The 25,431-nt window shown below is 33.2% G+C and overlaps 1 protein-coding gene across 5 annotated transcripts in view; it reads right to left on the reverse strand.

Moving 5' to 3' along the window:
• FCHO2 (FCH and mu domain containing endocytic adaptor 2) overlaps positions 1-25,431 on the reverse strand; it is a 152,128-nt gene that overhangs the window by 76,750 nt on the left and 49,947 nt on the right. For all 5 annotated transcript variants that reach the window (XM_031966647.1, XM_031966659.1, XM_031966656.1 and 2 more), the window contains exons 6-8: positions 16,261-16,365; positions 13,211-13,309; positions 11,834-11,930 (exon numbers count right to left, since the gene is read on the reverse strand). In XM_031966647.1, the coding sequence (XP_031822507.1) occupies positions 11,834-11,930; positions 13,211-13,309; positions 16,261-16,365 (301 nt within the window). The remainder of the gene's footprint in view (positions 1-11,833; positions 11,931-13,210; positions 13,310-16,260; positions 16,366-25,431) is intronic.

The raw sequence follows: 25,431 nt of genomic DNA on the forward strand, positions 1-25,431 counted from the left end.
CAATAGAGCAGTAATGAATTGAACCAGTTACACCTAGCAAAAGAATTCTGGGAGATGACTACGAACCACTACATAGAATTCCCAATCCCTCTATTTTTGTCCGCCAGCATTTTTGATTTCCTTCACAGGCTAATTGTACACTATTTCAAAGTCCAATTCTTTTTGTACAGAAAAATAATTGTATGGACATGTATACATATATTGTATTTAACTTATACTTTAATATATTTAACATGTATTGGTCAACCTGCCATGGGGCGGGGGAGGGGGGAGTGGAAGGAGGAGAAAAGTTGGAATAAAAGGTTTTGCAGCTGTCAATGCTGAAAAATTACCCATGCATATATCTTGCAAATAAAAAGCTATTAAAAAAATATAATAAATTCTGTTCCAGTCCTTTATTTTAATCCTGTATGTTATCTCTCATTTTTACTGATTCCTAAAAGTAACACATTACTAAGTTTGGATTTTTATTCCATTCTGCTATCTGTTTGCATTTTATGGATATAATTCATCTCACATTTTTAGATATAATTATTTATATATTTCCCTCCATCTTATTTGTGCTCATTATCTTTCTCACTCTATTTATCCAATTGCTCCTCACTAGTCTAATTTACTTTTCTACAGGCTACCTTGCCCTCCTATTCCTTAATCTACCTATCTTTCAAAGAGCCTTTTCCTTATCATCTCCCCACCCCATCCTCCACCAAAGAACTATCAAAGAATTTCTCCCTTATCCCTCCCCCCCATTGTTAATTTATATAACTTCTAAAAATCCTTCCCTTATCCTATTCCCCAAACTATTTATAATGAGAGTAAAGTGGTAGCACTACCAGAACTCCACTCCTACTCCCTCCTTCTCTATCAACTCTTTCTTTTAAGCCTTACTTGTAAGAGATAACTTTTTATCTCTCCCTACAGAGTTTTATTTTTTAGACTCACTCCATCATATACAGCTTAGCCCAAGCCTTTCAAACTACCTAGATAATAATGGCAGAGTACTGATAAAATTTTCACATATAAGTTAATAGACCTTATTGAGTCTCTTAAAATTGACCTTTAATGTTCAGAATATATTTCTCCTGGATCTGATATGCGAAAATTTCTATTAAGTTCTGCTCTTTTTGTCACAAATATATGAAATGCTTTCAATTCACTAAATGTCCTTCTCCCCCCCCCCCACTCCATTACCCTTGGTTGTAATCCCAATTCTTTTGCTCTATGAAATAATAGTATTTTAAAAACTATGGTCCTTCCTAGTAAAAGCTGGTAGGTTTTGTGCAATCCTGATTGTAGCTCCATGGTGTTTAAATTGTTTGTTTTTTTCCTTGTTGCTTCCAATATTTTCTTAGTCTGGGACCTCTAATACTTGGCTATGCTATTCCTTTGCGTTTTTCCTTGGGATCTCTTTCAGTGGATTTTTTTTCCTATTTCTGCTTTGCCTTCGTTTTCTAGAATTTCAGGGCAATTTTCCTTAATGATTAATGATTTCTAGTAATATTGTATCAAATTTCTTTAGTTTTTTTAACTTAGATCTTTCAGATAGTCCAACAAATCTTATATTGTCTCTCCTCAATATGTTCTCCAAATTGTTTTTTTTTTTTGATGAGATGTTTCACATTATGTTCTATTTTTTCATTCTTTTGATTTTGTTTGATTATTTTTTGGTGTCTTATAATGTCCTTAGTTTCCCCTCGCCAAATTCTAGTTTTCAAGGAATTATTTTCTTCCTAAAGTTTTTGGTTCTCTTTTTCTACTTGGTTGATTTTTTAAAAAATAATTTTCTTCATTTTCTTGGATTGCTCTCATTTTTTTTCCTATTTGTTGAAGTATCAGGTATGTGTCATGGTGTTGGCTCTGAAAGAATTCTGGTTCAGATAGTCTCCAACACAAGCAAAGGCATTTTCACAAGATTGACATATCTAGTGGACGGGCTAAATTCTATGAAGAAGTCAGAAGCCCAGCAAATTAAGACAAAGATGTGTAGGCTTTGAGGCTACAGAAGGAAAGTGCTAAAATAGGGAGGTCCTAAAATCTTAGTGGAATTGCAATTGTGGTTAGCCAGAATGCAGAATACCTCATTCAGGGTTAGTATGTGGTGGTGACTATAAAACTAGGTTCATCCAAAATCAGAAAAGAAGGGGAACTGCACAGGTACCATATGAGGGAAAAGATTTACTGGTTTACTGAAGACCGTAGTCCAATGTCCTGTTCTGCATACTGTTGTTGCTACTTTCTTATTGGCTGCTTTCTGAGTTATGTTTTATAGTAGCTGTTATGTAGTAACCTGGTGATATAATTACAGAACATACTGATCTGCTCACTGTTCTAATGTATGAGACCCATGATTAATGATTTCTGTGGGTTTAGAACTGGGAACATATTTGTGCTGAGTATCAATCAGAATTCCATCACTAATTTTTCCTCAATCCCTCTTATTCAATTTTTAAAATCCTTTTAATTTCTTCCAAGAACTCTCTTTGGCCAAGAACTCATTTGACATTTCTCACTGAAAAAGGAATGGCTTTTTAGCTCTACTATCTTTCTCTGAATATAAACCCATATCTTTCTGTTTCCATAGTTCTTATCTATGGTTAGATTCTTTCTCCTTTGTTTACTCATTTTTGTTTTATTTATTTTTTTTAGCAGCTTATTTTTATAATGATTCTAGTCCCAAAGTGTGGGGAATGATGCCCCAAGCCTCATATACTTCTTATTTTTACTTTCTGAGCTTTGTCCCAGAGCCTAAATTCGATACTCTTCCCTATCCCTAGGTTAAGGCCTGGCCACCCAAACAACTGTCCTGGCAAATGTTCTTGCTCCCTAAAGTTCCTTTATTTTTTTCTTTGCCTTGGAACTGAAACTAGAGAATCTGCTCTCCTACAAATGTCCACAGCTGGAAGGTCCCTATCTCTCTGCTACTGTACTCACTAGATCAGATGCATGCTAGCTCTTTCTCCTCGGGAAGTCACAGACCTGCCAGCAACACATCTGGTCAGCATAGCTGTGCTTGGAGTTCCTTGATAGTAAAAGGTCTTTCAGTCTTCTCCTACTCAGTCACAACCCCCCAACAATGTGGTAAAAATTCACTTATCACTTTCTAGCTGCGTGATCCTAGGCACGGTCTACACCAAAACACCTAAATCAACTCACAAGTTCTATTATTTCAAACTCTCATTTGTATTGTGAGAGCTCTGGAGCTCTCAGATCCATCATACTATCCTCTTGCTATCTTCAGCCCTAACATGTGGATAAAGATGTGTTTATGTGTGTGTACACATTTATACATATGTAGAGTTAGTGAAGACATACATACCTATGCATAAATACAACCTATGTACATAAGAATAAGAGAAAGCTAGTCTCTACAGATACATCAATGGTTGTATGGCTATGTCTGTGTATATATGTATGCATACACACATGGATAGAAATTATTTATAAAATACTATTTAAACCAAAAGGACAACGTGAATGTCAGTTGTAATTATTGTACAAAATCTTGTTTCTCTCAAAAAATATCAGTGACCCCTTTTCTGGCGAAATGTAATGATTTCAATTTTCCAACTGCATCTAATATCATTAAACTTCTAATTCCTCTCTTAGAATTCTCCTGGATTTCTGGCACATTTATACCTTCTTTGTTCTCCTACAGTTTTTATTCCTTTATTAGATTCTTTTCTTCCCCAAGCCTTTTAATTTGGCCAACTACCACTCCCTGCTCCCTTTCTTACTCCCCGCTCCCTTTCTTACTCCCCAGGAAAGTTTAATCTTTGGTTTCTATTATCCCTCTATATTAATTCTATTAAGGAGTTATTTTTAAATACCATCTATAAGATTCCAAAATTGACATTCTCTCCAATCTATACTTCATACCTTAAATGTTTTTCAAAAATATCTCCTCCTTCAAAATGGTACTTTTCCATTACTGCCCAAAATATTTTCATTATTTTTGAGGTATTCCAGGCTCAAAATTTTAAGATATGATTTATTCTTTTATTGTTGTCTCCTACATTCTATCCATCACAAAGACCTATCAATTCTTTCTCTATAATGTCTCTCATATATTCCATGTTTCATTTTAATAACTCCAGTCCAGGACTTCAATGTCACACTTGGCTTACCACCATCTCTTACCTGATGCTTATGTTTCTGATCTTTCCTGATTCTAGTTGGCCTACGTGTAGCTACCAAAATAAATTTTTTTTTCAAACTCCCTACTTCCCTTTCTTCCCCTTCCCTCACTCCAACTTTCCTTAATTTCCCATAGTGAGTAAAAAACGGGCAGGTAGGTGGTACAATGGATAGAGAAAGTCCTGTGTCTTGGAGTCAGGAAGAATCATCTTCCTGAGTTCAAATTCAGTCTTAGACATTTACTACCAGTGTGACCCAGGGTAAGTTATTTAACACTAATTATTCCAGTTTCTTCAATTATAAAAATGAGCTAGGGAAGAAAGTGGCAAACCACTCCAGTATCTCCTACAAGAAAATCTCAAAAAGTTGGATATAACTGAAAAATGAATGAATAAAAACAATCCAGCATTGCTGAGAAGAATTATCACCCTTGGCTACAACATATTTCCTGGTGAGTTTAATCTTTACATAATAAAATATTTAATACATTTTTTATAAAAATGTTTCTTCCTTATAAAAACATACTTAAAATAAATAAAATGGTGTGAGACAATTTATTTACTGGGTATCAAACTGTATAGAAGTTCTGGAACTTGCTGCAGAAAAAACTAGTTTTCTGCCCAAAGGATTATAAGTCTTTACCACTAAGTCTGTACTTTAGAGATCAAAAAAAAGGGAAAGGACCTTTCTGTACAAAACTATTTATGGTAGCTGTGTGTGTGTGTGTGTGTGTGTGTGTGTAGTGCAAAAAAATTGAAAATTGAGGGAATGCCCATCAGGTGGGGAATGAATGAACAAGCCACATATGATATATGGTACATATATGATATATATGGAACATATGACAGTGAGGTGAAACACTACCATACCATAAGAAATAATGAGCAAGATGGCGTCAGAAAAACTTGGGAAGATTTATATGAACTGATACAAAGTGAAGTGAGCAGAATCAGTGGAACATTGTCCAAAGTAACAAAAATATTCTAATGATGATCAACTGTGAAAAACTTTGCTCAATAAAACTATCCGATCCAAGACAATTGTAAAGAATTCAGGATAAAAAATATTCGCCACCTCCAGACAGAGAATTGCTAAGTTCTGGGTACAAAATGAAAGCTTTTTTTCCTCCACTTTCTTATTTTTCTTGCTTTTTTTTGCAACATGGCTACTAATATGGAAATGTTTTATATAAATTCATATGTATATATAATTGATATTATATTGTCTACCTTCTCAAAGGGTAAGTCAGGGGCTGGAGAAATTTGGATCACAAAGGAAAACAAAATAATGATAAAAGAAAAAAGTTAAGCTCTATTCTGCTGCTTATAAATAAACTACTAGCTATCACATATATAACAAGTCCAATTTATTATATCATAATTTACCCTTTATCCCTTACCATGTTGTATACCACATCTTTTACAAGGCAAATAGATAAATAGCTGACAGTCATTCACCCATTCCAATTATATGCAAAGTATGTGTATTCTATTTCCACATCCTCTGTGGTCTGTACCCAGAAATCTACTCTATCATTTGTCTCTTTCTCACTGGCCTCTCTTCCTTCATATTATTTAGTGCCCATCTACTCTCTTTCCTTTTCTCTCTACCTTGTTTTACCCTGTCTCTTTTTATCCATCTTTATTCTCATGGTCCTCAAATTTCTCACAAGAAAACTGCCCTTTTTAAACATTCTCTGCCATGATCAGTAGTCCTATACATTTGGTAAAATGGAGGTTATCCTCATTTAATAGCTCAGGAAATCGAGGCCAATGGAGGTCAAGTGACTTGGCCAGGATCACAAAGGTTTAAGTATCAGCCACATTTGAACTCAGGTCCTTCCTCCTGCCTCCAGGCCTCTACCCAGAAGGTTTCTGGTGGCTGTGCTTTCAGTTGCCTCTTACACTGTAGGCTCTCTTCCAAAGGCAGCCAAGGACAGAGGACGTCCCTTGAGAAAACCAGCAACTAGTACCCAAGGGTTCTTGAATAATTTCATAATGGTAACAGATGTTTCACAAGAATTATAAAAATATCAGGAAGAAATGAAACAAAAGGAAAATTAAATAAAAGCTCCACATGAAAGAATTAAAAGGATAAAAAGTAACTTAGAACAGCAGTTACCAAAACCATTTGGTATTGGCTAAGAAATAGATTAGCTGATCAGTGGAATAGGTTAGGTTCAAAGGACAAAACAGTCAATAATTTTAATACTCTAATGTTTGACAAACCCAAAGACCCCAGTTTTTGGGATAAGAACTCGAACTCACTGTTTGACAAAAATTGCTGGGAAAATTAGAAACTAGTCTAGCAGAAACTAGGCACTGACCTACACTTAACACTGTACACCAAGATAAGGTCAAAATGGGTCATTACTTAGGCATAAAGAATGAGATTATAAATAAATTAGAGGAACACAGGATAGTTTACCTCTCAGACCTGTGGAAGAAGAAGGAATTTATGACCAAAGAAGAACTAAAGATCATTACTGATCACAAAATAGAAAATTTTGATTATATCAAATTGAAAAGTTTTTGTATAAACAAAACAAATGCAGACAAGATTAGAAGGGAAGCAACAAACTGGGAAAACATTTTTACAGTCAAAAGTTCTGAAAAAGGTCTCATTTCCAAAATATATAGAGAATTGATTCTAATTTATAAGAAATCAAGCCATTCTCCAATTGACAAATGGTCAAAGGATATGAACAGACAATTCTCAGACGAAGAAATTAAAACTATTTCTAGCCATATGAAAAGATGCTCCAACTCCAATTTATTAATCAGAGAAATGCAAATTAAGACAATTCTGAGATACCACTACACACCTGTCATATTGGCTAGAATGACAGGGAAAGATAATGTGGAATGTTGGAGGGGATGTGGGAAAACAGGGACACTAATACATTGTTGGTGGGATTGTGAATACATCTCCATTCTGGAGAGCAATATGGAACTATGCTCAAAAAGTTATCAAACTGTGCATACCCTTTGATCCAGCAGTGTTACTACTGGGCTTAGAAACTGGAAAATGAGTAGATGCCCATCAATTGGAAAATGGCTGAATAAATTGTGGTATATGAATATTAAGGAATATTACTGTTCTGTAAGAAATGACCAACAGGATGATTTTAGAAAGTCCTGGAGAGACTTACACGAACTGATGCTGAATGAAATGAGAAGGACTAGCAGATCATTATATACTTCAACAACAATATTATATGATAATCAATTCTGATGGACCTGGCCATCTTCAGCAATGAGATGAACCAAATCAGTTCCAATGGAGCAGTAATGAACTGAACCAGCTACACCCAGTGAAAGAACTCTGGGAGATGACTAAAAACCATTACATTGAATTCCTAACCCCTACATTTTTGCCTGCCTGCATTTTTGATTTCCTTCACAGGCTAATTGTACAATATTTCAGAGTCCAATTCTTTTTGTAGCAAAATAATGGTTTGGACATGTATACTTATTTTGTATTAAATTTATATTTTAACATATTTAACATGTATTGGTCATCCTGTCATCTAGGGGAAGGGGTGGGGGGAACGAGGAGAAAAATTGAAACAAAAGGTTTGGCAATTGTCAATGCTGTAAAATTACTCGTGCATATAACTTGTAAATAAAAAGCTATTAAAAATTTAAAAAAAAATAACTTAGAAAAGTATTAAATCCTATCCAAAATATGGACTCCTTGATGACCAGGATAAACTAAATAGAAAAAACAACTTTGAAAGACTTAAGAATTCTGATCAGTGCAATGACCCACCATGTCACTAGAGAACCTATGATAAAGCACATCTTGACAGAGAGATGATGGGCACAAGGTACAGAAACACATTCATTTTTTTAAAATTGTCACTAAATTAATTATTTTTTACTTAACACTACAAAGCTCCTTCTCTTTATTTTCTTAATTTTATTCAGTAGGGAGTCAAGAAAAAGGAAATATTAGCAGTAATGATGACCTCAAAATAGGGTCACTGTAACATTTTTAAAATGCACACAAGAAAATGAAATGAAACTCAGAAGGAAGAAAAATTGAGACAATTTTGAAAAAAATGTAAAACATTTCTTTCTTTAAAACAATAAATGGATTACACATTAAATCTTTTGGAGTTTCACTATGTGTATGTAAACACTTTTTTTTATAGTTAAATTCAAAATGAAAAATGTTTAAATAAAAACAAGATCTATCATGACAACAAACATGAATTTTTCAAAATCATGCCAGAACTATAATGCATCTAGTTTAGTAATAACAGAATTTCTTAACAAATTAGCCCTATTTAGAATTAGTGTTAAAAAACAAATGACAATATTTTACTTAAAAATTTACTACAAAAAGAACATAAACAGATTTTGAGACAGAAAAAATAAACTTCCAATATTCCCAAATTACTTTACAATTAGTGTTTTACATAGTAAAGAGTAATTTTCTCTTTTTTTTTTAACTGAGTAGCTATATTTCAAAACAAAGAGAGACAAGTTAAATGTTAAACCTATACAAACTCAGATTTAATATTTTCTATTCCCCAAACCTATATATTGACAGATTACATTAAAATTCTTTAGGGGAAAAGATTATCCACTAGAGGGCACTCTTGCAAAGCAGACAGGGCTCAAAAAATAGTTTATGACCACAATAAACTCAGTAAAATACTTCCCATAAGAGAATATGATATTAATTCTGTGCCCCACCCTTCCCCACACCACCCTTAAATACAATTATCTGAAAAAAATGAATAGGTAAGGGGGAGGATAAGAAGGGGGAAAGGGATAGGAGTTACATGGTAAATAACACTCAGTAACAATCATAAATTAAGGCTGCCAAAGCTGAGCAAAAAACAGAACAGTAATTGTTAGCTATTAACCAAGCATGTGACCAAAACATGGTGAAATATTCTTATAATCTTCAAAAAAAAATGACTCTTTAGATAATGATAAATCTTTAGGAAAAGTGTATTCTAATACATAATAGCAAAATAAATGAATGCAACCTACATTTATAGGACTTAATTTGATATTTTTTTGTTAAAACCACCTATCTCCTTTCTATTATTTACTCTGTTAAATCTTTCAAGGAAACTATATGATTCTCAATAGGTTTGGCCAAATATATTAGCACAGGTAAAACATTAATAGGAACAGGGAGTAGACAGTGTCCTTTTTTAAGTTCCTAAAAGGTAGTTGCAAAGTTTAGAGTTGGTAAAATATTTGCTAACCTATATTTTTAAAAAATGCATCAAGCTGCTACTAATATTCCTTTTGCCTAAATTATTTCATTAGCTTGTTTGTCATGTATTTAAAACATAATTAGATATATTGCTAAATTATAAATGATTTTAGACTTACTTTCATGTTTGTTTACATCTTTGTTTTTCTAAATTTTCAGGAGAAACAATGAGATGAAGTACAAAAAGAACAATTATTTCTGAGTATGTATTAATCAGCTACTGATATGTGATAAGCTAAAAAACAAATATAATTGCTCCACCCTCAATTTATTCAATCTTAAATACTCTAAGGTCTAAATATTACCTTAAGTCTATTAACCTTAAAGCTAAGGCAGGAAAAAGAAGGAAGGAGGAGGAGATAACACTTAGAGCAGTGGAATGAGAGAAAAGAAAGAATACATAGGGTGTGACAGGATAAAGGGACATCAAACACCCCTGCCACAGACTGTCTATCCCTGAGCAAGGCCTCAAATGAAATGAAATATAAGCTTAATTCAGAGACTAATCTATGTGCCAGTTTTGTTCTGGTTCAATAATTCAGGAAAAACTTAAGTGCTATTCTAGTTCAAATTGCTTTATTAAAGTTTTTGTTATTCTATTTAAAAAAACTGGATTTAAGATTATAATTTAACAAAATAAAGATATTTGAGATCAGTTCGGCTTAGGGTTCAGCAAACTACTAAGTTCTTTCTATTTTCTACGTCAATTCAAGTCCCTGGCTCTAAGGCATCATTCAGACTCATATAATAGCTCTCTTTACTTTACCCTAACAGTTGAATAAAGAAAAAAAAATTTATTCAACACCTACTGTGTACAAGGCATTCTGCTAGTACAGAAATAAAAGTCCCTTTCCTCAAAGATATGCCATTTCCCTGGATGGGGAAAGTATGCTGATAAATAAAATATAATGTAATTAAACCAAGAGAACATGAGCAACTTAAGTATAAGAGGGTAAGATTAGAAAATATTTCTTAGGGTGGTGGCACTTTAGCTGACCTAATGCAGTCAAACTATGAACTCTCACTGTGAAAAGTAATTCTCAAAATGTTTTGCTCAGATCCATCTTCCTCCAACCTCCTTGGTTCTTTATAAGCTACAAGGGAGCTATGACATTCTGTATTCAATAAAGAACTCTCCACCCATTCTCCCTCTATTTTTCTATCTCGTTTTTCCTGATTCAATTCTTCCCATTTCTTTTGCCAGCATTATCTTCCCAGTTATTCAGGTTCCCAATCCAAAGAGTCATCTGTAATTCTTTACTCTTTAATTCTGTAACCAATCAATCTTGTCAATCTTCCTTCCACAACATCCTTAGAATTCAGCATTTTCTTTCCACTTACACAGTTCTTAGTTCAGACTCATCAGCTCTCAAAAGGGAACATTACACAATAACAGGCCTCTCCTCTCTCAATCTCTCTACCACATAGCTGCTAAACATTCCTAAAACTAAGATATGACCATTTAACCCCTCCACAAAAATCTTCAATGGCTCCCAATTTTCCCTAGGATACAATCCAAACTCTTCAGCTTACTTTTAACAATCTTCACAATCTGGATTCCATCTACCTTTCTAATACCAATTCATATTATTCTCTTCCACATTCTCCATTTCTGTCAAATTGTCCTGCTCTACACACATTCCATTTTCCACTCTATACCTTACACAGAAGGTCTTCTGTATCAGAAAAGCACTCCCCTCTCATCTTTACAGTATAACAGACCTCAGATGGCTTTCCTGATGCCCTCCCTCTGAATATTTGCAAAACTGCTTGAACAGAACATATCAGCATTTAACAAATGGTATTCTCTTCTTTCATGTAAATGCTCACTGGGAACTTTCCCAACTGCTACTTTATTCTTTACAATCCTCATTAATACCTACTCTTCTTAATAACTGTGGAGAAATATTACTGAGAATATTCATTCCCTTTCATTTGGTCAGATCACATTTACAATAGTTCCTGAATTTTTCAATTGTGGAGTCACCTAGATGTCTTCTACCTAAAACACAGGTAGTAAAGTCCTTAAGACTCCTCCTTTATTGTTCATCATATTCATAATCATGTTAAGAATTTGTCTTAGTTAATATAAAAATAGCACTAAGATATGACCATTTCACCCCTCCACAAAAATCTTCAATGGCTCCCAATTTTCTCATCATAACTAAAATGCACCTACTGCCAAGTTATTCTGTTGTAATATTCGTTTTAATTTGTATCAAATTTTTAGCCCTACCCTCCCAAAAAGGATATTAGTTTAAAAGCTTAGATATTTTATAGCTATATTATATAGCTTACAGATATTTTGTAATATTACAAACATTATTTAGATTAAGTTTATCACATTATAGCTATAATCAAGAGCTGCTAAGAGAATTTAAAAGTTAGCTAAGTCTATATAGAGCTAAATGTATTTTAGAATTTTTTAGAAAATGTTCTTCTGAATAATTTTTAATCTTACCAGGTCTTTCCTTCCCAGTGCCTTTTGACTCAGCAAATTTCTGTATCAAACCTTCAACTGTGGTGTTTGCCATGTTGTTTATAAATTCTTCATGTATCTAAAGAAAAGTACAATTAAAGACTATTTTCTTTTTTTTAAATTTCTATTCTAATTAAGAAGCAACTGCCATTAAAAAAAAAAAAAGTTAGCACCAACATGAGATTTTTCCTTTTATTTAAGACTGACTTTAAAAGAGCTTTGAAAAAAATATATAATCTATATATTCTGAAAATTAACTCAGGTGCCTAAATCTGGACAAGTGAACCACTTCTCTTGTGCTTCCAGTCTTGTGGTCTTACTTACCTCACAGGAGAAAACAGCTTTTTTCCAACTTTTTCACATTTTATCAATTATTCCAGGGTAGACAATACCCAAAACAAATGTTATGCGATGTTATCAAATCAGTTGGGATATTTTTAAACAAAAATGACTTATATTTTCACAATGTAATCCAATGCTAGAAATTGACCATCAAGGCATCTGTTTCTTGTCCCCCCCCCCCCCCCCCCAATAAATGGAAACAAAAGTAAGGACTCTTGAATTTTGAAATTTCAAAACAATATGGTTAAAATTTGCTAGTGCAGATGGCTATTTCCATAGCAATCAAAAACTAACTTAGTTATTTAACAGATATGATAGTTAAATATATTCACTGTGAAAAATACATCTGAATCTTCTTTCCTGGTGATTTTCTCAATAAACTTATGAATTGTATATTTAAGTATGTGCCTATATACATCTGTTTTTTCTAATCTAATGTCAATATGTAATATAAAAGCAGCATGGCACAGTAAAAAGAACAATGGCTCTAGTCAGAAGACTTGGGTTCAAAACTTCCTCTGAGACTCAGTGACATAGAACAAATCACTTAATCTTCAGGGCTTTAGTTTCTTCCTCTGCAAAAAGAGGGGATTGTTCTGGGTGATCATTTTTTCTATCTATGATTCTTACAAGCAGACATTCTGTGCCAGTTCTCATAGACTCTAGAAATTAATGATAATGGGAGTGTTATTTACTATAGTATCAAAAATGAATCTACTAGATTTTTTCTTTAATTAGTTCTGATTATGTTCTGCAGCCAAATCAATATTGTCTGGATTTTTTTTTTATCTCATTCACTTTTGATACAAAACAATTTCTGTCTAGAGTAGCCAACTCTCCCTAGCTGTTAAAGCACAAGTTTAACGTAGAGATAAGAAGATAATTGTTTATTGTATATTAGTCATATATACTAGTCATTGAGATCCAAGAACATAAACATTGTATATTCTGGAACATGACAAAAATAAAGTTAAACATATTATCTTAAAAAAAAAGTTTAATATAAAATAAACTTACCTGGCCTATCTGTAAATGAATTTCCTGAATAGCCTTTGACAAAGATTCTATAATCTCTTTTATATGAATAAGGTGAGTTTCTTCAATATCTTGAAATTTCTGTGCAGCAAATATAAAAAATTACAGTCTTGTCAGTAATAAATTTTCAAAATTACTTCAATGAAACTTTAATTGAACATATCTAACTTAGTAAATATTTAATAACCAATAACTGAAAAATATTCTAAATTACTGCCAAGATGATTATAAGCAAATAGATTTTACAAAGTGTAGATACTTAATAAATCTCCTTGGTAGTTGCTTATAAGCTAAATGCTTATATATGGTCTAAAACATAATATGAAAACATATTTTTTAAAAAATTACTCTGGAGGACAGATATAATTTTATGAAGGTAAGCTAACCCTCATCATAACAAAATAACAAACCAGCTAATATTGCCAAGAGTTCCTAGATGTATACCTGTGTTCAAAATCATCTACCCAACTTTCTCATTAAAAATATTTTTTCTATCTTTATGAAACTGCATCATGAGTTCAAATCTCCAAGCCAAGATGAATTACACATCACTAAAGATAGAGAATAGATGTGATCACACATTTATAGTCAGCAATCTTTATGAAATTAGGGCAGTACCAAACAACTGGACATAGGAAAATATTCCTTTTCATTTTTCAAAAAAGTAAAAAGAAGCAGAAACTACCACCTGGCAAATTTGATATCAATTCCCCATCAAAATCCAAGGATTATTAAATAAATCACTTACAAAGAACTTCAAAAGAAAACAGTAATCATTAGGAACAAGTGTGAGTTCACTTAGAATTAGATCACAGAGAAGATACTTTTTTAGGGTGATTAGGAAGAGTGATAAAGAGAATGCTTCTGATATGGAATATTTTAAGCACAGATTTGGATATTTTTCACTCCCATGCAGAGAAATCAAATCTTGAGTAATTCTTTGTTGTCTATGATGGTTAAAATTCAAATTCATCTTCTACATAAATACCTCCTTGATTGATGCCCTTAATCAATAATAACTATCCTCCCTGGACTTTGCATGTCATTAGTAGTAACATTCTATATTACACTTTGTATTTGTATTTTATTTCCTACAAACATTTATGTTCTATGAAATCAGAAACCACATCTTATCTAAACTTTGTATCTCTCCCAGCAACCAAGATATTGCAGTTTTGCACACCGTGGAAAATAATGACAAAATCTCTCATGACATCTTTATGGACAATATAAAGAAATGATGGCTAAATTACAAAAAATCATATGAAAAAGATCTATACTGACTTGCATGAGATATATAAGCTTTTTAAATATGCTGATAAGAATTTCACTGAGAGTTACTTAGAGACTGGTAATGTTTAAACTAGCTGAATTAGGCAAGTAGGCCAAAATGTAGGCTAGTATAGGGGGCACAGAGAGCCATGATTATAATACAATATATATAAAATACAGCACTGACTGCATGAAATCCAGGAGGAAGCACTTGTTCATTTGCTTAAGAAACTATACTAAGTTCAAATATATATGTAGAGAATACTTTTCATCTAGTCAGTTATCTATCATATCAGACTGTTAAAAGGACACGCATTTCCCCTGAATCTTCTTTGAAAACTTCTTATTCTTTTACAAGAATGGCTTTCAAAAGTCTTCAGCAATAAAAATTTACAACAAAACAGCTCAAATACCCCATTAAAGAAATCTTTTGAGCTCAAAAAGTAATTGTGCAATTGATTATTTTCAAAGCTGTACCAAATATATCTTTAGAAAAATAGGCAAGTGGTTCAGTGATCCCTAGCAATTCCAATAGACTTTGAATAGAAAATGCCATCTTTATCCAGAAAAAGAACTATGGAGAGTGAATGTAAATCAAAACATACTATGTTCACTTCTTTTTTCTGTTTTTTTTTTCCTCTCCCATTATTTTTCCCTTTTGCTCTGATTTTTCTCTCCCAAAATGATTCATAAAATAATGTGCATTAAAAATAATTTTTTAAAAAAGGAAAATAAGGCAAACTAATTTTTATTTCTTATTGCATAAAAAAGTGTCAAATCCATTGACTACAAAACAGTAAGAATAATAAGGGGGGAGGGAATAATATTTTTATCTTTATAGTTTAAAGGATAAAAAGCTGACCTCCAGTCTTGGATTCCAGTCCTTCCTCTGGTATATATTAGCTTGCTGACAGAACAAGTTATTTAATCTCTTATTATCCTGGGAGGCAGTTGGCCTAAAGGCACCTGGGCAATACAGTGAATAGAGTACTAGACCAATAGTCAGGAAGACCTAAGCTCAAATGTGACCTCTAAACATCTCTTTCTCTGGATGACAGTGAGGACTAGTTTAGAAGCAGCAACAATGATCTGATGCTTCTAGCTACCTTAAGAATCCTGTGTTTATTTGACTGTTGGCAGCAGTTGATTAGAAGTTATGTGACCTTTGGCAAGTCATTTAATGGCTGTTTGTCTCAATCTTTTCAACTGTAAAATGGGGATAATAAGAGCACCTACCTCCCAGGGTTGTTATGAGGATCAAATAAGATAAAATTTTTCAAGTGCTAGCGTAGTTCTTGGCATGTTGTAGGTGCTTAATAAATACTAGCTTCCAGGTACCTCTTTAAGACTGTTCAGTTACTAGTTACTAGTAAAGAGAGTTTCATCCCTGCACTTCACTACACCAACTAAATCTGTACCTGACAAACAAAGGCACTTAATAAATGTTTTTTTCTTTCTCCCTCCCTCCTCCAGAACCTTTTTAAGATTTTAAGTTAGAAAACAGGTGCCAATCTGTACTGGTAGAGGATATTTATTGAAAGCTCACTAAAGCAATTAAATCTGAGCTGAGAAACCTATGTTGAATAAAAAAAAGTATTTTTATACTCGATTTTTTAATAACAAATATAATCCTACAACTATAAAAACACAATCTTAACTTCATATAACAACAACTCAATTTTTTTTCCTATCAATTTTATGTTTAACAGAACTGGCCCTAATTTTTTAAAAGTGAAATATACCCTTATTCCATGACCAACCTGTGCCGTTTCTGTCATTTTCTGTTCAAAATCAGATTTGGCTGTTGCATATTTTTCCACATACAGCTTATAGGTATCTGTAGCTTTCTTAGATTTAATAGCTGCCTGTAACAACAACAACAACAACAATTTATTCTTCATTTCATATGTAGTTATATGAAATAAAACAATTCAAGGAGCTTTTTGAAGAGATAATATGGTATTTAGTAGTAGCCAATATCATATGTGGTAAATTTAAATACCGTAGCACTATTTTTATCAAAACTGCTTTAAGACATTTATTTTCTTCTTCCTTTTGTGAACATCAATTATTCAAAAGTTTTATCTTTGAATTTAAAGCATTATCTTTGAATTAGTTGAGTTTTACTCATTCTTCCATCTTTAGAATACATAGAACACCTTGAAAGTTAAATGCAGTATCTAATTTTTCTGAGTAACTTATGGCATTATTTTATGATAAAATAAGCTGTGCTGTCTAAGATTATGGCAGTCCACTGCAGGTTATTTAAATTCTCTACTACCATATCATACACATAGGGAAATCATTAAAAAGTCAGAGACCATCACCACCTCCCCTTTAAAATTTTATATTTAAAACATGAACTCAAAACCAAAAGGTCCAAAGATCTAAGATTTTTATGGTAGACCATCCCATATGTTAAAGCCATGTCTTTATTTCACATCCTTTAGGTTTAGGAAACCTCTCTCAAACATCACTTTATCTTCTTCTATTGCCTACTTCATAAATGCCAAGAAATTTTCCTCCCTTTTGAAGACGGTAACCATCTTGAAGGCAAATATACCAAACTCCTTTTAATCCCCATAGTTCTTACAACAGTAATAAGTATTTACTATCCAATGAACCAGTTCCATATTTGTTGTCCCTCTATAATCCAAATGCAGTTACAGAAAGAAATCAAAGAAGGAAATAAATTTCACAAACAACAATTAAAAAAAGACTGAACTATCCATTTTTTTTTTTTTTTGGTGCCTTCTACTATATACTCAGTAGGCACTGACCTCTTTATAATTTTTACAATATAAGCTTTATGAAAGCATTAAAGCAATATTTGATAATGATAAGCTTCCCAATATTCAAAAATTATCTTTAATGCCATATTTCCTCAAATGTCATATATTCCATAAGTTTTATATTTCCATGGTGTTTTATTTTTTGTTATCTTTACTACAAATTTCCTTTCTGGCAAAAGATTGAGAACTCTTAAGAAAATTGAAACCATCAGCAAGAAATAACTTTTGTCTTACCCATACCTCAAAAACCTTCTATGTTATCTCCATTTTCCTCTTTTCCTCACCTGTGAGGGTAGCCCTTAAGTAAAGGTGATCATAAAAAAATAATAATCAATTCTAGTCACAAAATTAAAAAACTTCTGCACAAGCAAAATCAATAAATAAAATAATAAAAAAGAATTATCTAATGGGAATAAATATCTTCATTGTAAATATCTCTAGTAAAAGTTTGATATACAAAATATATAAGAAACGGGTGAAGGAATGAACAAATGAAGCATTTATGAGTGCTTACTATAGGCAAAGCACTCTGCTAAATTCTGGGACACTAACAGAACAGCTCCTGCCATCAAGGAGCAAGGCTCTATTGGGGGAGGCAACACATATGGAAGGTTCTAGGTGTAAGTCAGATACAAAGGCCCCTTGATCCTTAGAGTGCACAACCAGAGGAGAAGTTGATATTTTTTCATTAATGTCATATCCACTGATAAAATCTTGTCAGTTTCTAATGATGAGCTTTATGAAGTGCCAAGGACTTTTGTGATGAGAACATTCCTTCCAGGGTCTTCAGGAGTCAGGGCTAGAGTACCTGCAGGAGCACTCTCCAGGTGGCATCTCTCCAGGTATGATGCTTCTTTTAAAGCTGATTGCTACAGAAGTATCATTTCCAAGGCATTTTCGGGATTTTAGGGTCTGGGCCATCTCCATCGGGGTGAAGGGGAGGTGGTGGCCAAGGTAGTAGAATAGGGAAGCCTGACTTTTCTGGCACAAACTGCTGCCTGACTCTCTCTCCAGGCAGGTACTTTCCCACTTCAACTAAGTTAGTATGAGTAGCTGGAGTTTGATACAGCTGATTTCTTTTCCACAGGAGTTTCTTCTCCAGATAAAGATAGAGAATAGTAGTCTAGAAGCAGGAATAATGGGCTAGTGGGTTCTGCTGCTCCCAAGGCTCCTGTATTTATCTGCCTATAGTGACAATTAGTTAGCAGTTGTTGTTGGTGATGATAAAGGTGCCCTTCACAATGATTTCTGCCCACAATGATGGCTATACTAGAAAAATTCTGGTCTTAATTTCCTAAGATTTTTGGACCCTGGGATGTTTCCATCAGGGTCTGAGGAAGGACAGTGATAATGTGGGTGATTTGACTTGCCCAATCCATGCTGCCTCCTGTCACTTTCTTAGGGGACTTTGCTACTTTAACCAGATTGGATTGCCCTGTGGTGGTAGTTGGTTGGAAGTTAGTAGAAATGGTTCCTTCTTCACAGGAACCACTTCCCTGAATGATGACTGTGAGAGATGATACAAGAACAAGAACAATTTCTAAAGAGTGAATGAATTGAAAAAAGCATTTATTATGTAATAGAAGTAATATGCTGTGTAGTGATGCAACAACAAAAGTGAGAAAATGCCTGACCATAAAAAGCTTAAATTCTAATTGGGGTATAATATAATACTCATGAGCAATGATATCCAGGGTGGTATCCTTGTGAGTTTACAGGCAAGATGAGTGGATCTACAAGATACTCATGTGACTTGTCCTTTCTAGAAGTAAGGAAAATAACTGATTTTTATTTCTACTCCCTGAACAAGAAGAAGGGGGAGGGAAGGAGAATACAAACCACAGTATAATATGAAGCTGATGAAGCCAGGTTTCTGTGGCTAAATACATGTACTTCTAAAGAGGTTCAGTTGAAAAGATGTAGTGGTATGACTAGTAGGTCTGAGTTCATTCTAGGAAGGAGGTGAGGTGGCATGATATAACTACACACACATACACACACACACACACAGTGAGCTCTCACCAATTAGCAGAAAAGTGGATAAAATATGTGAACCACAAGCAGAAATCAAAGGAAAAAATGGATTTTCAACAACTACATGACTCCCTAAAAGAAAAAAGCAAGAGTTAAAAATTTTTTTTTAAATTATAGAGGCAAAAACTGAAAGAATAATTTAAAATAGAAGTTACACCTTAACCAAATAAAAGACTGCCTAAAAACTAGAACAGACAAACTATGAATCAATGACTCACTGAAACAGAGGTATTAGGGAAAAAAAAATTTTTTAATACAAGAAAATGTAAGACATCTGCTATCAAACAACCAATTTGGAAAATGGTCAAAAAAAGATAATTTAAAAGGCAATGAAAAAAATTTTTTTAAATACTGAACACTGTATTTCAAGTTCTCTTTCTCTCCCTCTTCTTCTCTCCCCTTTTTCCTCCCCCTCTCCATAATAAGGGTCCACCAATGACCGTTTGATTTGAGAAAGGAAGAATATCGAGGAAGTCAGTGGTCAAAACACAGAACTCTCATGTCAAAGAAAAAAATGCTACAAATAAATATCCAGAAAAAGCAGTCAAATACCAATGACAAGGAGTCAGGATCATACAATCCTGGCTATTTTTACTATAAATGAAGAAGAAAAGCTGTGATTCAATGTACCCAAAGGCAAAGAGGTTTTACATCTAAGAATAAGTTAACCTAGCAAAGCTGAATGTAATTCTACTGGGGGTAGGGAATGGATTTTTAATGGAAAGAATATTTTTCAGCACTACTAGTAAAAAGAGCTTTGTAGGAATACTGAAATAGAAACAAGAGGCAAGAATAACTTAGAATTATGTGAACAAGCAGAAGAGGATGTATGATGAAGGGATGTTAATATTCTAACAAGGGTGAAGAAACAGGCATAACTTCAAAACATATTAAAGGAGTTAAATAAGAAAAATAGAAGACGTGGTAGAGTTTAAAAGGGGAAGAAAATCAAAAGAAAGGTAATAAAAAGATTGCCCCATTCCTTTCTAGGAAGAAGAGGGAAGAACTTCATATTTCTTGTAACTGAGGTAGGATGAAGAATATACAAAAACAGAATGGTGGGGGGAGCTGAACAACAATGTTGTTATTTTCTGATCCAGATAAAGAAGCGAACACATACATACACTTCAAATGTGTAGAAATACATCAAACAAAGGAGAAACAAGCTGGGAGAGAAAGGAGTTGGATTAAAAGGAAGGATGATACCAGACAAAAGGTCAAAAGCAAAACAAAACGTCCTTATCTTGAAGGGCAAGGCAGGGCAATAAGATATCATCATCAACTGTGCAATGAATAAATGATGATATATTAATATAATGGAATATTATTGTGATAAGAAATTATTAAAGATGTGATTTCAAAGAATCCTGGACAGTATAAACTAACATAAAATAAAATAAGAAGAACTGGGAGAACAATTCATGCAAAGACAAAACTGTAAATTAACACAACTTTTAAAAATATACAAATTCTGATCAAAACAATAACCAATCACATTTCTAAGACCTTGTGATGAAGCATGTTTCTCCTTATAGAGGGGACATATATTCAAAGTGCGGACATAAAAGAAAACACACGTTTTAATGGGAATTCATAGTTTCATTTAAAATCTTTTTGTACTCTATTATATATGTGAAGTTGCTCTTTTGTCATTTAAACTCAAAATTTTAAAAATATATATTTTAAAAGGAAATGCATTTTTGGATATGGCAACTGATGGATTTATTTTGTTTCACCATGTTTTTTTGTTATGTGTTCCTTTTTTTCTTAGTTTCCAATGAGGGTAGAGCAGAAAAGGGTTAGCAATAGTCGTGTCACAAAAAAGAGGGAGGGATGGTTTACAATAATTTCAAATAATATTCAAAAGAGAGCAGAAGGAAGTTGAGAAGTACAGTAAGTACAGTTGTTTAAACTTTTATTGCATTTTTTTTAAAAAAGCAATTAAAATGGAGATAAATATTTTCATATAAAATCCTCTTTTTCCTATGGTTTTGTTTATGGCAATGGTCCTACTAAAGGTGTCTAAGTTCAGAATAAAACAAAAATTTTTTAAGTTTTTAAAAACAAACAATATAGTCATATAAGTTCTACAATAAATTGATGGCATTTATTTTCAACCAGGACCTCACTGCTTCACTAAATTCCTCTAATTCTTAATTTATTCTATTTCATTATCCTCAACTATTGTTCCAAATGCTTTTTTCTATCCTTAAACTCCCACTGTGGGGGGAAAAGATCCCTAAACAGCCTTTTATGACATGAATATATTGGTAGTTTTTTTAAAATTGGGAGATGCCTAGCAGGGAAAGCAACAAATAACAGAAAAAGAATGAAAGACATTACATTTTTAAAGATAGGAAAGGATTTGTTAATGAAGTGGGACTTCTCCCCAAGTGAGCTTTCAGACCAGTAAGATCAAATTGTCAGAGCAAATATCAGAATTAATAAAAGACAAAATTAATAATAATTAAGGAAATGTATGGCATACAACTGAAATGAATTAATTTTAAAATATCAGAACAAGTAATTGAAAATCAAAAATAGGAAATGGACAATAGAAATGACATCAATAAATTATCTAACAATTTTATTCAGAAGTTTAATCAATATAAATTAACTATCACAATAAGAGAACCAAGAAAGTCATTTTAGTCAACAAATACCTGACTTAGCAGTCAAATGAAAAAAGGAAGCTGACATTACTGAGTTAGATTATAACTAGTTTGTAAAATTTTATGAAGAAATGTAAATGAGTAATACTGTTTCAAAGGATAAAGAAAAGCAATGAAGGCTAAAATTAGTTATAAAAAAGGTTAGAAAGATATTCAACTAATCAAAATTATTCCAATGGCATTCAAGAATAAAAATGGAAAGACTATAAGTGGAAGAAAAATGGGGAAAAGATTGCAAAATACATTTTGACAAACTTATCACTATCAAAAAAAGGAGTGATTATCATACTGGTATCCTACCATCACAGTTCCAGATGTTCTTAAACAGGGCATTAAGAGAACAAGGATAAGAAAAGCAATGAGACTGGACAAAGTATTCAAAAAAGACATCTATGCTGAAGGTGATACAATTGTGAAGGGAATAAACAAAACCAGTATATTAGGCTTCTAAAACCAGGGGATGATATCAAAAGGTCAAGAAAAAATTTCAGAATTTGCCCCCTAACTCCCAACCCTGGGGAGAAAAAGTGCAACTGAGAAAAACATCAATAATTGTTCACCTTTATGTCTACTCTCCCAACTATAAGAAATCTTTATGAAAATCATCTATACTCAAACAAAAGGTATCTTCAATAAGATTATTATAGTAGGGAACAAGCATGTTTTACTAGTGATATTTAACAATAGACCATATCTTCACCATCTGACAACTGAGAGGAAAATAAAATCCCACAGTGGTTACCAGGGTTGATTACAAAAAGTATTTGTACCATCTTAAACATTCTTTGATACAAGGGTCTACCATTCATATACCAGTCTTTCAAAATTCCTTGAAATGATAAAAAAGCAGAAATAATCCTATTAAGTCTTGTGTTTTTCATGTCCAGGCCTAAAAAGAAGAAAAGGGTATGCTTACAGAAGTTGCTTGCTATTGTGACATAGGAAATCCAAAACACAATCTAAGTGGAAGAGAACTTCTGTGGATGGCAAAGCCCTCCAGATAATCCTATTTATGAATGACATCATGCTGACATATCAGGGTTCAGAACTTAACACAGTCTCCTGTAAAGAGATCTATAATCACTCAAAGTAATTTTGCCAGTCCATTCATGAAGAAAAATCAAGTAGATGTCTATTATCCAGGTTTTAACCATGATGCATTTAGGTGTATGCCTTATAAAAACTGTTTAGCACATGCATTTCTGGGAAAACCCAAGAATCAAGAGAAACATAAAGAAGTTAAATGAAATAATTTTATGATGATGAAGTTTTGCATTTTATTTGGGGGAAAGAAATAAGAAATGTTCCCTCAGAATCCTAAGGTCATCTGGGAACAAAATTAACAAAGGGCCTGGCCTGAAAATAATTTTGTTGTTTTGATGATCTCTAAGTACTAAAGAAATTGAAGGAAAAAAGATACATAAGGAAAAAAAGGTAAGGGGGAACTTGCTGTTCAGTCATTTCAGTCATGTCTAACTCTTCATAGTCTCCAACTAAGGTTTTTCTTGGCAAAGATATTGGAATGATTCCCCATTTCCTTCTCCAGCTCATTTTACAGATAAAGAAACTAAGGAGGATTTAAGTGCCTTGCCCAAGGTCACCCAGCTAGTAAGTGTTTAAAGACAGATTTGAACTTAATAGACCAGTCTTCCTAATTCCAGAAACAGCACCTATTCAAATGCCACCTACCTGCCCTGAGGGAACTCACTGTCTAATATAATTAGGTTGGGCACATAGAAATTAGTATAAACAAGAAAGAGGTAGAGGATATGTGCACCCACTTACAAATGAACTGGTCAAAAAAGGGCACAACACTACACACTACACAAATACACACAGTTTTGTATGAAATATTTTTAACTCAATAAGAAACAAGAAAGAACAGGAAGAGCAGAAATGGGGGAAAAAAAACAACAGATTCAAGGAGAGTTTAGTTATGTGCAAAGCAAGTTCTAAGCTTATAGTGGAAATTTGGAAGAAAAGTTTAAAAAGAAAGAATATGAAGTTGTGATTGAATTCTGAGCAAGGAAAAGAAAAATGGAAGCAAAATACACTAAGCAAGCATAGCGCTCTAGTACTAAATACTACTCTCAGCAAGAGGGAAACAAAGCAGAAAAAGTGGAGAATAAAATGAAGGTAAACATATAATAAGCCATTTTAACTGTGAATGTGAATAGGATGAACTCACCAGAAGAATCAAACAGAAGAATAGATTAGAAAGCATAATGCAACGTTATTTACCCCCCAAAAAAAAAATTTAACTTAAAAAAACAAAAGACTCATCCGGAATTAAAATATGAGACAAAACTAAATCTTTTCTTCAAACAACTTCAAAACACTAGGCACATTCTGCAACTGATAAATGGTCAAAGGTATGAACAATTTTCAGATGAAATTTAAACTATTTCTAATCATTTAAAAAAATGCTCTAAATCACTATTGATCAGAAATAAAAAATTAAAACAACTCTGGGGTACCACTACACACCTCTCAGATTGGCTAAAAGTTGGAGGGGATGTGGGAAAACTGGGACACTGATGCACTGTTGGTGGCATTCTGAACTGATCCAACCACTCTGGAGAGCAATTTGAAACTATGTTCAAAGGACTTTAAAAAACTGTACATACCCTTTTGATCCAGCAGTGTCTCTACTGGGTTTATATTCCAAAGAGATCTTAAAAAGGAGGGAAAGGGATCGACATGTGCAAAAAATGTTTGTAGCAGCTCGTTTTTTGTAGTGGCAAGGAACTGGAAACTGAGTGGATGCCCATCAGCTGGGGAATGGCTGAATAAGTTATGGTATATGAATGTTATGGAATATTATTGTTCTGTAACAAACGATCAGCAGGATGATTTTAAAGAGGCCTGGAGAGATTTAAATGAACTGATGCTAAGTGAAGTGAGTAAAACCAAGAGAACATTGTACATGGCAATCATGTGCACAATTGATCAATTCTGATGGACATAGTTCTTTTCAATAATTACATGACTCAGGCCAATTCCAATAAATTTGTGATAGAGAACCAACTGGATACAGAGAGCAGACTGTGGGACACGGTCACAACACGGTATTTTCACTTTTTTTGTTTTCTTTCTCATTTTTTCCTTTTTGATCTGATTTTTCTTGTGCAGCATGATAATTGTGGAAATATGTATAGAAGAATTGCATATGTTTAACATATTGGATTGCTTGCCTTCTAAGAGAAGGGAGAGAGGGGAGGAGGGGAAGTGAGGGAGAAAAAAATTTGGAATGCAAAGTTCTGCAAGGATGAATGTTGAAAACTATGAATATGTTTTTTAAAAAAAGCCCTATATGAACTGATTCAAAGTGAAGTGAGCACAATGAGAACACTGAATACAGTAGCAGCAATATGTTAATAATAATCAACTGTGAGAGAATTACCTGCTCTAATTAAATTAACAATGATCCAAG

The sequence above is a fragment of the Sarcophilus harrisii genome, chromosome 1 (genome assembly GCF_902635505.1).
Source record: "Sarcophilus harrisii chromosome 1, mSarHar1.11, whole genome shotgun sequence".
NCBI classification, from domain to species: domain Eukaryota; kingdom Metazoa; phylum Chordata; class Mammalia; order Dasyuromorphia; family Dasyuridae; genus Sarcophilus; species Sarcophilus harrisii.